The sequence below is a fragment of the Condylura cristata genome, unplaced genomic scaffold (assembly GCF_000260355.1).
Source record: "Condylura cristata isolate star-nosed mole 26May11 unplaced genomic scaffold, ConCri1.0 scaffold00025, whole genome shotgun sequence".
NCBI lineage: Eukaryota > Metazoa > Chordata > Mammalia > Eulipotyphla > Talpidae > Condylura > Condylura cristata.
The window spans coordinates 32,027,696-32,041,502 of NW_004567126.1; the positions used below are offsets into that span (position 1 = coordinate 32,027,696).

Here is a 13,807-nt window from a genome sequence, read left to right on the forward strand (position 1 = left end):
GCAGGACGCGTGTCCCAGGAAGCCGTTGGATCTGGCTGATGCAGGGGCTCGGTCAGAGCTGAAAAAGGGGCGCTGGGGTCATGGCCAGTGACGTGTGAGGTCGCCGCTCCCGGCAGGCTGGGGGAGGCCGCTGTCGCCGGACTGGTGGGCCTGGCTTCCGCGCCAGGCCCGGTGGCCACTGAAGACACGGCGTCCGATTCGGGGCTGGGAACACCTGGACTTGTTCCAGAAACGGGGGCGCTGGTCCCTGCAGAATGTGCCCATGAGGCTGCTGTGTCCGGCTCACGTGGGGACGCGGTCAGAGTGAGGAAAGCTGGACCGGTCTTCCCCGCCCCAGAACTGGTGACCAGTGCTCCGTCCACCCCTGGTAGACCAGAGGACAGAGGCCGTGCTTGGGCAGCTGGGCTGGTCTCTGCCCTCGCTCCGGGGCCTGGGGCGGTCACCCATCCCGGGCTGCCAGGGCGGGCGGCTGGAGCTGGAGTGGGCCAGCGGCTGTGTGCACCCGGGTAGGTGGCCCACGGGGCCGAGGCCTCTGAGTGGCCTGGGGAACCGGTCAGTGTTGGCACGACCACACTGGCCTCTGCTCCAGGACTGGGAGCGCGCGAGCTCTCCGACGCTGGCACCCCAGGGGCCGCCGCTGGGCCTGAGCCGGCCGTGCTGGCCTCCGCCCCAGCGCCAGTCCCCGGGGGGCCCGTGCTCCCCCACTCACTGCGGGGCGCAGTGGGGGCTGCCCTGGACCCAGGGGGGCCCGTCCCTGTGGCACGGGAGACCCACGAGGCCGTAGCTCCAGGCTCTCCAGAGGAAACAGTGAGAACGTGGACGGCGGCCCCGGTCTCTGCCTCAGAAGCGGCCGGCGAGGGCGAGGTCTCTGGCCCCCGAGTGGACACAGCCGGGGCTGTCCCGGCGCCTGCCGCGCTGGTTTCTGGCCCGGGTTCAGTGGCCGCCGAGGCCGGTGCCTCTTGGCCGTCGGGAGAAGCAGCATTGGCGGTGCTGGCCGTTCCTGCTGGACGCGGCACTCCGGGGGAGGCAGAGGCCGCTGAGGCGTGCTTGGCGGCTGTGGTGGCGGTTTCCGGGGCGGTGACGGAGGCGCCAGCCCTCCCTGTCGCTCCTGCAGGGCGGCCTGGGCATTGCAGACAGACACACAGGGCGCAGCGTGATTACCACTCGCTGGGCCGGTGGTAGCTTAGCTCTTTCTCCTCCGAGGAGAGGGAGGGAAATCGCTGTCGTTGCGACCTGGGAGGCTCGTCTTGCTTCCGGAATGGGGAAGGAAAGAAGTGATGACCGGCTTCCCTGTCCGACCTGCCTCGGGCAGGCTGTCAGCTTTCATGACTTCCTGACCGCCCTGTATGCCCACATGTGTTCTCCAGCGAACATTTGTCCCACCCACCTGCCCCCGCCCCCCACGTGCTTATTTCTCATGATCCCACTCTTCAACCCTCAGCTCAAACCTACCTCTACAAAGCCATGTCAGAATTCATTTCTGGTTCTCAAAATGTCCTTAGCATAGATGGTCCTGCCCCTCACAGCCCGCTCAGGAATGCCTGTTAATGGCTGCCTGGCATCCCTAGGCCCCCAGAGATCTGCTGAATATAATTGAATAAATGTGTGAATGAGCGAAGACGTGAAGACGGGGTGGAATCCTAAAGCTACATTAGTGCCTAACACAGTATCTTGTTTTCCTAGCTAGTTTCAGGATCTTAACGGAGCCAGGGTGGAGCAAGAAAGACATAAGGAGAAAATGTCCCTCTGGGAGTCTTCTCAAGGATAGTCTAGCTCAGTAGCTCTCAATCAGGCCAGCTCTGTTGTTGGGGGACCCTGGGAACTGTTGGGAGGTCGTTTTGACGGTCACAACGGCGTCTATGCAGATGATGCTACAAGCATCTAGAACGGGGCCCAGAATGTGACCACAGAGGTCTACAATGCAAGGATAGTCCCCCATAATAGGGAATTGCCCGCCCAAAATGTCGGTGGTGCTGAGGCTGAGAAACTTCTGTATTGAAAAGAGCCACCGATTCTACTGGATATGCCTCACAGACTGCCAGAGAAATAGTGCTGATCACCGGAAGCCCGGGCCCACTTCCTGGTGATCTGAAACAGTCAGCCACGTCCACGTCCCATTAATCCCCCATCAGCACTGACCGTTGCTGCAGCACCACTGGGGGCTTCAGGCTGTCTTTGGGGCAGCGAACACACCCTTAAGTACATCCACGGAGCGTGTGTATGGGCAGGCCTGAAGTGCTGAGTGCCATCAGCTTTAGCAGCAAGAAGCCCACTGAGTGGTGAAGGGGGTTACATGAGGCATGCCCCCACCACTCTGCTTTCTGGATAGGACAACACTGAGGGGCACTATGCTGTCTTCCAGAGGTTGCCAGTGGGACTGACACTCGTTTGCCCACCTGTGCATGAATGCACCTGGGTAGGACTAATTACGTGACTGTGATGACTGTTCAACACCTAGCTATTGAAAAAAGCCTCCAAAATGCACTGGTAAAGTAGTTGGACCTCTAAACGTCTTGGGGATAACGGAATGAATGTGGAGAACTTTCTCTTTTAGCTACCCAGTGAGGAAGACCCCTTGATATTTACACTTGCACCTCTTAAGCTCTCACGCAGAGTAATGATACTGTGAAATGTTAGAAGGTGTCTTTCAGAGGAAAAGATTATGCAGTGAACTATTGTGTAAGCCCCAGATTAAATGAAGGTAAACAAGTTCCTTGCTTTGCAGTAAAAAGAATAAAATCCCTAGGGATAAACTTAACTGAGGGAATGAAGGACCCGTACAGAGAAAACTATAAGATATTGTTTGAAGAAATTGAAGGCACAGGTAATGGAAAGCATTTTATGCTCATGGGATGGAAATCTCAATATTGCCAAGACGACCATTCTACCTAAAGCAGTATATAGATTCAGTGCGACCTCTATTAATATCTCCATGGCATTCTTTACAGAAACAGACCCCCCTAAAAGTTTGTATGACATCATAAAGACCTCAAATATCCAAAATGATACTGAGAAACAAGAACAAAAATGGCAGTATTTTGCTCCTTGACTTCAAATTATACTACAAAGCTACAGTAATAAAAACAGTATGACATTAGGATAAAAAGGCACAAAGGTCAATGGAACAGAATTGAGAGCCCGGAAATCAGACCATATGTATATTCAGGCAACTAATTTATGACAAAGGAGTAGAAAACACAATATTGAAAGTATCTTCAGTAAATGGTGCTGAGAAATCTGTATTCTTTTCCTTTACTTTCTCTCTCCTACTGGACTGAGAAATCAATGACTAATGCCTAAGTATCTTAATCTGTAATCCTCAGTTTGTAGATAGTCTCTAACACACAGTAAATTAATAAATTAATAAATGCATAAACATTTTCAGAATTATATTAATCTGGGTTGAATTTGTGAATTTGACATATCTAGCCTGAACTAATCTCATACTGAAAATTAGAAAGGAAAGAAAAGTGATAATATCTACCTGGTAACCATTTGACCAAGATCCAGATTAAGACATGGAAGCCCACAGCATTCCCTCAGGACTCTTCTTCCAAAGAAACCAACATTCTTCTCACTGGGACCTGAGAGGTCACCAGAGGGGTCACTACAAAGTAAGCAAAGTTGAACCTACCTGTAAGACTCACTGATGATGTGGATGCCAGGACATGGGTTGGTTCTACGGTGCCTCCAGGTGCTGCTTCATTAGGTATCTTTGTGAAGTTCTCAATGATGTCATCAGTTCCTGCAGGTGAGAGTAAGGAAGAAATCTGGGGTGACTCATCCCATCCAGAAAGTGAGCACGGTCTAAATGAGCCACCTGCTTGACTGTGCCGCTCAGCTCCACCAGGATGAAGTCAGGGGTCATGGGAGACCAAGCATTTGCCCACAGAGTCACCCATTTTTCCTTCCTTCCATCCTTCTATCCACCAGTTCATTCTTCCATCCTTCCTGACTTTCTAAGCTTTTGTTCTGCCACGCGCTCTTCTTTTTTATTTCCTTTCAACATTTCATTTCTCCTTCCTTCTAAAAACCCAACCTTCTTTCATTTTTCTGTCCCCATTCTTTCTTTATCCTTGCATCCATCCAACCACTCTTTCATAGTCTTACCACTCCACACATCACTTGCTTACAGAACAGCTGTGACCAAGCCACCAAGCGATGTTTTAAGACATGGGGCAACAGTGCCCAGGATGTCGAACTTTACTGTGAATTGCTAGAACCAGTTTTAGAGGTGATGCAGGCATCTTCCCTTAGAGGGTACTACGGGGTAGTTAGAGGGCCTCTTTAAACTTGGGAATACTTTCAGAGTAACTGAGTCCCCAGAAGTTTCTCTCCTTCATCAACCGATCGTTTGGAAATGGCGTTTCCCCTCCTAGGCAAGGGCCTCTTCCAACAACCAGTTACACTGTTCTCTCAGCTTTCATTCATTCATCTATTAATTTCATCTTTCACGTGCTGTATCCCTGCTCTCAACACAGAAACATGTTCAGTGCAAAGAGGAACTCCCTTATACTTATGTATTACTTTAGCTGCTGCTCCCGTTTTTGACAACTCACAGATGCTCCAAGAATTCCCCGGGACCCACATGCTGTCAAAGAACTTCTCGCCTTTGACGCTTCCTTAGAAGATGACAGAACTGACCTCTCCTTCCTAAAACTCTCTCCATTGTGATTTCCATGTGGCCAGACTCTCTTGCTTTTCCTTCCACGTTTCTCCTTATTCCTACCTCGTCTACTTGCTAGCAGCATGGATTCCAAGTGCCACATGACCTTGGTTCTTATCAGTTACCATCTTTGTGATTTTGAGAAACTACTTAACCTCTCTGTGCATGAATGTTTTTTCTGTAAAGTGGACTTGCAATAGTCCCTCCTTGAAATTTTCTTTCAATGAGGATTAAAATTTTAATAGAATGCTGGTTAACAGAAAAAAAAAATGCTGCGTACACATATTTGTTACTATTATCAGCATTACTAGTACTTCTAGAACATCTGTCATGGTACTGTAATTATTCAGACACTTGCCTGTTTATATCTGTTTCCCCAATATCCACCTTAAACTGAGGATATATCAGTGTTTGCTAAGAGAACTTCTGGTGTCTTAACGAATGCCTAACGAATGCCTTTTAACCTCCTAGGAAAGAAGGTAATTTCTATACGCCCCCAGTAGTGGAATCATAGGATCTGTGAGCCCTTACTTGTCAACTGTGTTGAATTTGGAAGAACTTGAGAAACCTTTGTCTCTGTTCCCAAGTCAATATTCTCTGTCACTCCGGTAGCCACAATGGTTGATAAGGTTCTGAATGGCCTGGTCAAAGTCTCCAGAGTAGAGACCACAACTGAGGGTCTGGCAGTGAAGGTCTCTGCCTCAAGGCTGGTATCCACTGTAAGAGGGGCACTTGGTGAGGAAGTCTCATGGAGGGCTGGGACAGCTGAAGAGTCAGCGCTACTGAAGGTTGAAGAGGAGGGTGATGTGGAGACTGGTGAAGGGATGATTTCTGGAGTGGCAGTCTCCCCAGGCCCAGACTGTGCCTCAGAAAATGAACTAGCAGAGAATGTAGCTGACATTCCAGTGGGAACAGAGGAACTCACGGCCTCAGCCGGAGAGGTGTTCGGTGTGCCAGCCAAAGTCGGCTCAGGTGGAGACAGAACGCCGTCGCGGGGGCCCTGCGTTCCCTCTGGGGCGGGCACAGAGTGCTCGGACTGCGAGAAGCGGGCTAGAGCAGCAGACCCTGTAACTGAATCAGAGACATAAAAGTGCGTTTCCAGAGGCGTTGCAGTGTTCTGTGAAGAAGGAGGCTGGCCTCCTGGTGCTAATATTTTCCCAGAAGAGGTGCCGTCCGTCCTGGGGCTGTGGGAAGGAGAAGTGGACAGAGGAGACGCAGGCGTGTTCGTGGGGGTGGATGAGCCGGAGCCCAGGCGGGCGCTTGTTTCCCTTGGCCCAAGAGTCCGGGAAGAATGTGCCTCTGTCTCGAAAGCCGAGGTCTCAAGGGAGGCAGGAGTTGCTGTGGAAACAGTGGTCACCTCCGTGGAAGAGGCAGAGCCCGTTGGGCATGTGGGGCGGGATGCCATGGAATAAGTGGGGGCGACGGAAAGTTGTTCGTCTCTAGAACTGGCTGCTCCCACAGAAGCTACAGCTGGGCACGTGGGCCCAGGAGCACCCCCTGTACCTGCGGAAGCCTCAGGTGGCGTCAGACCCTTAGCAGTGGAGATGCTCCCATCTGGAGGTTTACCGGAGCCAGGTCCCAGACTCGTACCCAGCACGTTGGCGGGCTGCCCGAGCTCAGAGGCAAGAAACGAGGCTTCAGATGAGAAGTAAGGGCCACCCTGGTATGATGGGGAAACAGAAGAATGTGTAGCGAGTGTAGTGGCGGGAGATAAAAGGGCAGAAGAAGTAGTTTCCTCAACCGAAACGTGAAGACTGCCACTCACGTGAGGCGTTGTTTCTGGGAGTGTAAACCTCTGTGTCTCAGCCGAGCGAGTCCCTTCAAGGGAGGCTGTGGTTGACGTGTCCATGTTTAGTGCAGCCTGTGATGTAGCCAGAGGGGAACCTGCTTGGGACCCTGGTGGTTCCACACTGTGAGAGGTGGACAGTCTGGTGATGGCTCCCGTGGGGATGTCTGGTGAGATGGTGGCCTGAGTGGAGTCCGTGATGTTGCCAGTGGGGATGACTTCTGACCTGACCTCACCAGGAGTCCCAGTGGACTCTTCGGAGTGGACTGTACTTTGTCCTGTGGTTGAACTGGTCTCCTGGGAGCTCCTGGTCTCCTCCATGCTCCCCAAGGTTGCTGGTGACTTTGTCTCCATCATGGAAGTTTCTGGAGCGTCAGACACTGATGTGGAAGCTGTTACATCCCTATTGTTGAAAGATGTCACCATTGCAGGAGTATGAGTCGATGGCTCTGAATGAGCTGGAGCAGAGGAAAGGGTTTCACGCCCAGGACTGGAGATCCCCATGTTGCTCCCAACTGTATTTTTGGAGTAGTGAGTTGCCTGTGTGGGTGTGGAGGCCTCAGGAGTGGTCAGTCTCTGCACTGCGCTGCTGCTGGAAGGTGGAAGTGAACTGTTTGTACTATGTAAGCTTGTGCTGATCAAGCCTGTGATGCTCACAGGCCTGGAAGTGAGAACTGAGGTCCTGGCAGCAGGGGAGGAAGTGTGCCTCTCTGCTGATGTGGTGGAAACCACAAGAGGTGAGGTCGTGGTGGATGTAGGCTCAGGGGAGGATGGAGTAGTGGTGACTTCAAGGGAAGAAGGCTGAGACGAGGACACATCCACAGATTCAATGGTCTTGTGCGCATTCGTCTCCGAGTGTGTAAAACTTGGAGTCCCAGCTGAGTGGGGGACTGCACTGAGGGCTGGGGGGGATGTGTCCATGTTCAGGGTAGCATTTGATGTAGAAAAGGGGGAACCTACTCGGGAAGTTGTGGTAATTCCTCCTGGTGGTTCCATACTGTGATAGGTGGACAATCTGGTGATGATTCCTGGCCAGGTGTCTGGGGACACTGTGGCCTGAGTGGAGTCCGTGATGTTGCCAGTGGTGATGACTTCTGTCCTGACCTCACCAGCAGTCCCAGTGGGCACTTCTGAAAGGACTGTGCTCTGTTCTGTGGTTGATCTGGTCTCTTGAGAGCTGTTGGTCTCCTCCACGCTACTCAAGGAGGCTGCTGACTGTGTCTCCATCTTGGCGGTTTCCGTAAAGTGAGACAATGATGTGGAAATGGTCATATCCTTATTGGTTATAGAAGTCACCACTGCAGGAGCACCAGTCACTGACTCTGAATGAGCTAGAGAAGAGGAAATGGTGTCCTGTCCACTACTAGAGATCCCCACATCGGGCTCAGCCGTGTTTTTGGAGAAGTGAGTTGCCCATGTCTGTGTGGAGGCCTCAGGAGTAGTGAATCTCTGCACTGTGCTGCTCTTGGTGAAAGGTGGAGGTGAACTGGTTGTAGTGAGTAAGTTTGTGCTGATCACATCTGTGGTCTTCAGAGGAACAGGAGTGAGAATTGAGGTCACAGAAGCAGGGAAGGAAGTGTTGCTCTCTGGTGATGTGGTGGAAACTGAAAAAGGTGAGGTCATGGTGGATGTAGGCTCAGGGAAGGGTGGAGAGTTGGTGTCCTCAGCAGAGGAAGGCTTAGACGTGGGCGCATCCACAGGTTCACTGCTCCCGTGAGCACTCATCGCTGAGAGTATAAAACTCTGCGTGGAAGCCGAGCGAGCACCTCCACGAGGAGCTGTGTCTGACGTGTCCGTTCCACTCATCAGACCGGAACCCGTGAGATGAGTGATGGTCTCTCCTGCAGTTTCCAACATAATGGCAGAGGTCGACCGTCTGGCTGCGTCTAACCCAGGGCTGTCTGACGGCACTGTGGACTGAAGAGGGCCAGGGGAGGATGGATTGTCAGAGGAGAGATCTGTACCTGACACATCTTTACTACCAGTTGTGAGTTCCGAGAGTACAGCGGTCTCATGGGTGATCAAGTGGGAGTTCAGGGAGCTGCTGGTCTCCTCTGTGCCACCTGGGGGAGATGCTGGCTGTGTGTCAGCCACTGTGCTTCCGGCAGCGGTTGTTGTGAAGATCGTCAAATCCTTGTTGGTGAAAGAAGTCACCACTGCAGGAACAGAGGCTGTAGATGCTGACACAGCAGGGAGAGGGGGAGGGGCGTCATGTGCAGGGGCGGAGGTCTCCACACGAGCCTCAGCTGTGGCTAGGGGCAGGTGTGTTTCCTCCGTCTGTGTGGAGGCCTCAAGAGCAGCAGTCAGTGTCTGCACCGCGCTGCTGCTGAAATGTGAATTGGCTGTCGCGTGTACAGCTGAGCCAGTCATGCCCATGGCCTTCTCAGGGCTGGGACTGAGAACTGTGGTCAAAGCAGTCGGGAAGGAAGTGTCACTCCCTGGTGATGTTGTGGAAACTGGATAAGGTGAGGACCTGGCATGTGTAGGCTCACGGAAGGATGCAGTGTTGGTGTCTCCCAGAGATGAATATTTGGTCCAGGACACGTCATCAGGAGCTGTTTCCGTGAGCGCTGTCACCACTGAGAGTGTAAACCTCTGTGTCTCAGCCATGCGAGTCCCTTCATGGGAGGCTGTGGTTGACGTGTCCATGTCTAGGGCAGCCTGTGATGTAGACAAAGGGGGACCAGGCTGGATAGTGTTGGTCATACCTCTTGCTGGTTCAACCATGTGGGAGGTGGACAGTTTGGTGACAGCTCCTGTGGGGGTGTCTGGTGAGATGGTGGCCTGAGTGGAGTCCATGATGTTGCCAGTGGTGATGACTTCTGTCCTGACCTTCTCACCAGCAGTCCCAGTGGGCACTTCTGAAAGGACTGTGCTCTGCTCTGTGGTTGATCTGCTCTCCTGAGAGCTGCTGGTCTCCATGCTACTCAAGGAGGCTGTTGACTGTGTCTCTATCTTGGTACTATCTGGAGGGACAGACATTGATGTGGAAATTGTGATAACTTTGTTGGTTATGGAAGTCACCATTACAGGAGCACCAGTCACTGGCTCTGAGTGTGTTGGATTAGGGGTAACTGTTTCATATGCAGAGTTGGAGATTCCCACGTTGGTCTCAGCTGTGTTTCTCAAGATTTGAGTTGTCTGAGTATTTGTAGAGTCCGCAGGAGTAGTCAGTGTCTGCAGTTTGCTGCTGCTCAAATGTGTAGTTGAACTAGTTATAGTATATAAGTTTGTGCTGACCATGCCAGCGGTCATCACAGGGCTGGGATTGAGAACTGAGGTCACAGCAGTTGGGAAGGAAGTGCCACTCTCTGATGAGGTGGTAGAAACTGGAAGAAGTGAGGTCACGGTGTAGGAAGGGCCATGGAAGGAGGCAGCATTTGTGTCTTCCTCAGAGGAAGGCTTGGTCGAGGACACATCTTCAGGCAATGTGCTCATGAGCATTCCTGAGAATGTAAATCTCCGCGTCGTAGCTGAGTGAGTCTCTGCACTGGCAGCTTCGGTTGATGTGTCCATGTCTAGTGTAGCCTGTGATTTACCTACAGGGGCACCTGTGTGAGTGATAGTGATAATATCTCCAGGTGTTTCAAGACTGGCTGTTGTGGAAAGTTTGGTGACAATTTCTGTGGGAATGTTTGTTGACATCGTGAACGGAGCAGAATCCATGATGTTGCTAGCAGTGGTGATTTCTGTATTGATCTTATCTCTAGAAGTCCTAGTGTGCACTTGAGTAAGGACTGTGCTCTGCTCTGTGATTGATCTGGTCTTCTGGGAGCTGCTGGTCTCCTCCACGCTACTCCAGGAAGATGTTGACTCTGTTTCAATTTTTGCAGTTTTCAGAAAGTTTGTCATTGATGTGGAAACTGTAGTTTCCTTATTGTTGAAAGAAGAAACCACTGCAGGATTAACTGTTGGTTGCTCCAAATGACTTGGATTAGGAGTAAGTGTTTCATGTGTAGAGCTGGATATTCCCATATTGGTCTCAGCTGTGGTTTTGGGGAGGTGAGTTGTCTCTGTATGTGTGGCGATCTCAGGAGTAGTTAGTATTTGCACTGTGCTGCTGAAAGGTGGAGGTGAACTCGCTGTTCTTTTTGAGCTCGTGCTTTTCATGGTTGCGGTCTTGACAGGATTTGGATAGAGAACTGAGGTCATAGCAGTATGGAAGGAAGTGTTACCCTCTGGCGATGTGGTAGAAATGGCAAGAGTTGAGGTCGTATCATGTGAGAGCCCATGAGCATTGGTTTCTTCCATGAAGGAAGGCTTGGTTGAGATTATATCAACAGTGTTTTTGCTTTTGTGAGTTGTCATCTCTGAAAGTGCAAACCTCTGAGTCCCAGCTGACTGAGTCCCTGCGCTGGAGGCTGTGGTTGCTGTATCTAAGTCTAGTGGAGTCTCTGGTGTACCCTCATGGGAATTTACTTCTTGAGTGATGGTTGTTTGCGCAGTGTCAATAGTGGTAGAGGCAGACTGTCTGGTGGTGTCTAATCTAGGGATATCTGATGACATCGTGGGTCGAAGAGGGCCAGGAATGGATGGACTGTTTGAGGAGAGAGCTTCTGTCCTGAACATACCATCTTTGGTACCAGTTGTAACTTCAGAAAGTACTGTGATCTCATCGGTGATTGACTGGCTCATCCAGGAGCTGCTGGTCTCCTCTGTGCTTCTGAAGGAAGATACTGACTCTGTGCCAATTATTGCACTTTCCGAAAAGGTAGGCATTGGTGTGAAAATTCTTGGCTCTCTATTGGTGAAAGAAGTCACCACTTCAGGAACAGTGGCTGGAGACTCTGATTCAGCTGGGAGAGAGGAATGTATTTCATGCCTAGGGGTGGGGATCCCCACTCTGTTCCCAGCTGTGCTTCGGGAAAGGTGAGTTGCCTGTGTACTTCTGGCAGCCTGATAAGTGGTCCCTGTCTCCACCGCAGTGGTGTTCAGATGTGGGGGTGGATGAGTTGTTGTGTGCGAGCCCACGCCATTCAGTCCTGAGGTCTTCACAGAGCCAGTAGTGAGAGTGATGGTCCCCGGAGCAGAGAAGGATGTGTAACTCTGTGGTGCTACGCTGGAACCTGGAAAATGTGAGCTTGTGGTGGAAGTAGTCCATGGGAAGGAGTGAGTATTGGTGTTCTCCAAAGGGGAAGGCTTGGTCCAGAGCTCGTCATCAGGCTCTGTGCTTGTGAGAGTGGGCATTCCTGACAGTACATAGCCCTGGGTCTCAGCTGCATGGGTCCCCTCACTGGAAGCAGTGGGTGATGTGTCCATGTCTAGTGTAGCCAGTGATGTAACCAAAGGGGAACCTAAGTGGACAATTGTGCTAATATCTCCTGATTTTTCCTCAGTGGGGTAGGTGGGCAGTGTGGTGACGATCCTTGTGGAGATGTCTGGGGACACTGTGGCCTGAGTGGAGTCCACGATGTTGCCAGTGGTGATGACTTCTGTCCTGACCTTCTCACCAGGAGTCCCAGTGGGCACTTCTGAAAGGACTGTGCTCTGCTCTGTGGTAGACCTGGTCTTCTCATAGTTACTGGCCAACTCCGTGTTATTGAAGGAGGCTGCTGACTGTGTCTCCTCGGCAGTTTCTGGAGAGTCAGACACTGATGTGGAAATTGTCATGTCCTTTTTTGTTATAGAAGTCACCACCTCAGGAGTACTGGCCACTGGCTCTGTGTGAGCTGAGGAAGGGGTGTCACGTCCAATACTGGAGCTCCCTGCATGGGTCTCAGCTGTGTTTTTGGAGAGGTGAGTTGCCTCTGTCTGTGTGGACGCCTCAGGAACAGTAGTCAGTCTCTGCACTGTGCTGCTGCTGAAAGATGCAGGTGAACTGGCTGTCGTGTGTGAACTTGTGCTGATCACACCTGTGGTCTTGACAGGCCTGGGTGTGAGAACGGAGGTCACAGCAGCAGGGGAGGACATGCCACTGCCTGGTGATGTGGCAGAAACTGGAAACGGTGAGGTCGTGGTGGAAGAAACCCCAGGGTAGGATGGAGTGTCGGCGTCTCCGCGGGAGGAACGCTTGGTCTGGGACACGTCATCGGGAGCCGAGCTCCTGGCCGTGGTCTCCCCTGGAAGAGCAAAGCGCCGAGTCGCAGCCGAGCGCGTCCCCGCCCCGGAGGCTGTGGCTGGCGCATCCACGTCTCCTGCCACGGGCGGTGTAGCCTCAGGGGACCCCGCTTGATGAGCGATGGTCTTTTCTTCAGGCTCTACCACAATGGTGGCGGTAGGATGCCTGTGGGTCACTGTTCCCGACATGGCTGACGACGTCGTGGATTGCTGCCGGCCAGGGAAGGAGGGGCTGTTTGCTGAGAGGTCTTGTGTCCTGGATATGCGATTATCAGTGCCAGTTTTGAAGTGAGAAGTTGCTACCATCTGGTCAGGTGTTGACTGGGCCTTCTGTGGCCTTCCAGTCTCCTCTGTGCTACTCAAGGAAGGTGCAGACCGTGTGTCCGTCATTGCAGTCTCAGGAGAGACAGATCCTGGTGTGAAAGTTGCGGGACCTCTGCCGGCGGGGGGGGCCCCCGCTGCAGGAGACGATGAGGACTCGGGTTCAGCTGGAAGAGAGGAAGGGGGCTCACGTGCAGCGCTGGAGAGACCCACGTTGGTCTCCATGGCGCTCAGGAAGCGGTGAGTTGCCTCTGTGCTTGTGGCGGCCTCAGAAGCCGCCGGGGCGTCCCAGGCAGGTGTCCCCAAGGATGTTGCCCCAGCCGGACCACCGTGCCTGTGTGTGTTCATTCCTCCCCAGTCTTCCGTGGCAGGGGAGGCCGGGGACCTGGTCACGTCTGATGACCCCGTGGCCTGAGCAAGGCCTGGCCTGGGGGTGACTTCTGTCCTGGCACCCTCAGAGACAGCCGCAGAGCCTGGGGGAGGGGCAGTTGCCTGCGGGGCTGAGTTAGAATTCGAGGGCGTGCTGGGCTCCCTCAGGCCAGGGCTCAGGGGGTAAGGAAGCTCTGCCCCAGCCCCTGTGGATTCTGGCCACGCGGCTCTTGACGTGGAAACAGTGGCCTTTCCCACGGTGGAGTCGGTGGTCCCAGGGGGTGTGGCCCCGAGTGAGCCCGAGTGGCCTGGGAGAGACCCCCGCTCAGAAGCTGTCACCCCCGAGGCAGCCCCTGCTCTGCGGCTGGAAGAGGGCATGGCCTCTTCGGCTGTGGTCGGCTGGGGCTCCCCGCCTGCGCCCTGGGGCCCAGTCACCGTGATGTCCTCCCTGGGGACAGAGGAGACACGGCCCGTCGGGGTGTCCAGAGAGGCGCCGGCCACTGCGTCTTCCTCCGCAGTCTGGGAACCAGAGGTGGCTCCTGTCTGTGTTGTGGGGGTCCTGGGCCCCCACTCCTGGGCAGCAGGGCCCGGGGATCCCCCTGGATGCG

General features: G+C 53.2%; 1 protein-coding gene across 1 annotated transcript in view; it reads right to left on the reverse strand.

Moving 5' to 3' along the window:
- The window catches only part of LOC101634869 (mucin-16), a 45,818-nt gene extending 33,120 nt beyond the window's left edge, over window positions 1–12,698 (reverse strand). The window contains exons 1-6 of the mRNA XM_012729458.1: window positions 11,652–12,698; window positions 10,004–10,325; window positions 7,451–9,418; window positions 5,198–6,004; window positions 3,635–3,745; window positions 287–1,054 (exon numbers count right to left, since the gene is read on the reverse strand). Coding sequence (XP_012584912.1) covers window positions 287–1,054; window positions 3,635–3,745; window positions 5,198–6,004; window positions 7,451–9,418; window positions 10,004–10,325; window positions 11,652–12,698 — 5,023 coding nt within the window. The remainder of the gene's footprint in view (window positions 1–286; window positions 1,055–3,634; window positions 3,746–5,197; window positions 6,005–7,450; window positions 9,419–10,003; window positions 10,326–11,651) is intronic.
- Window positions 12,699–13,807: the final 1,109 nt, after the last annotated feature.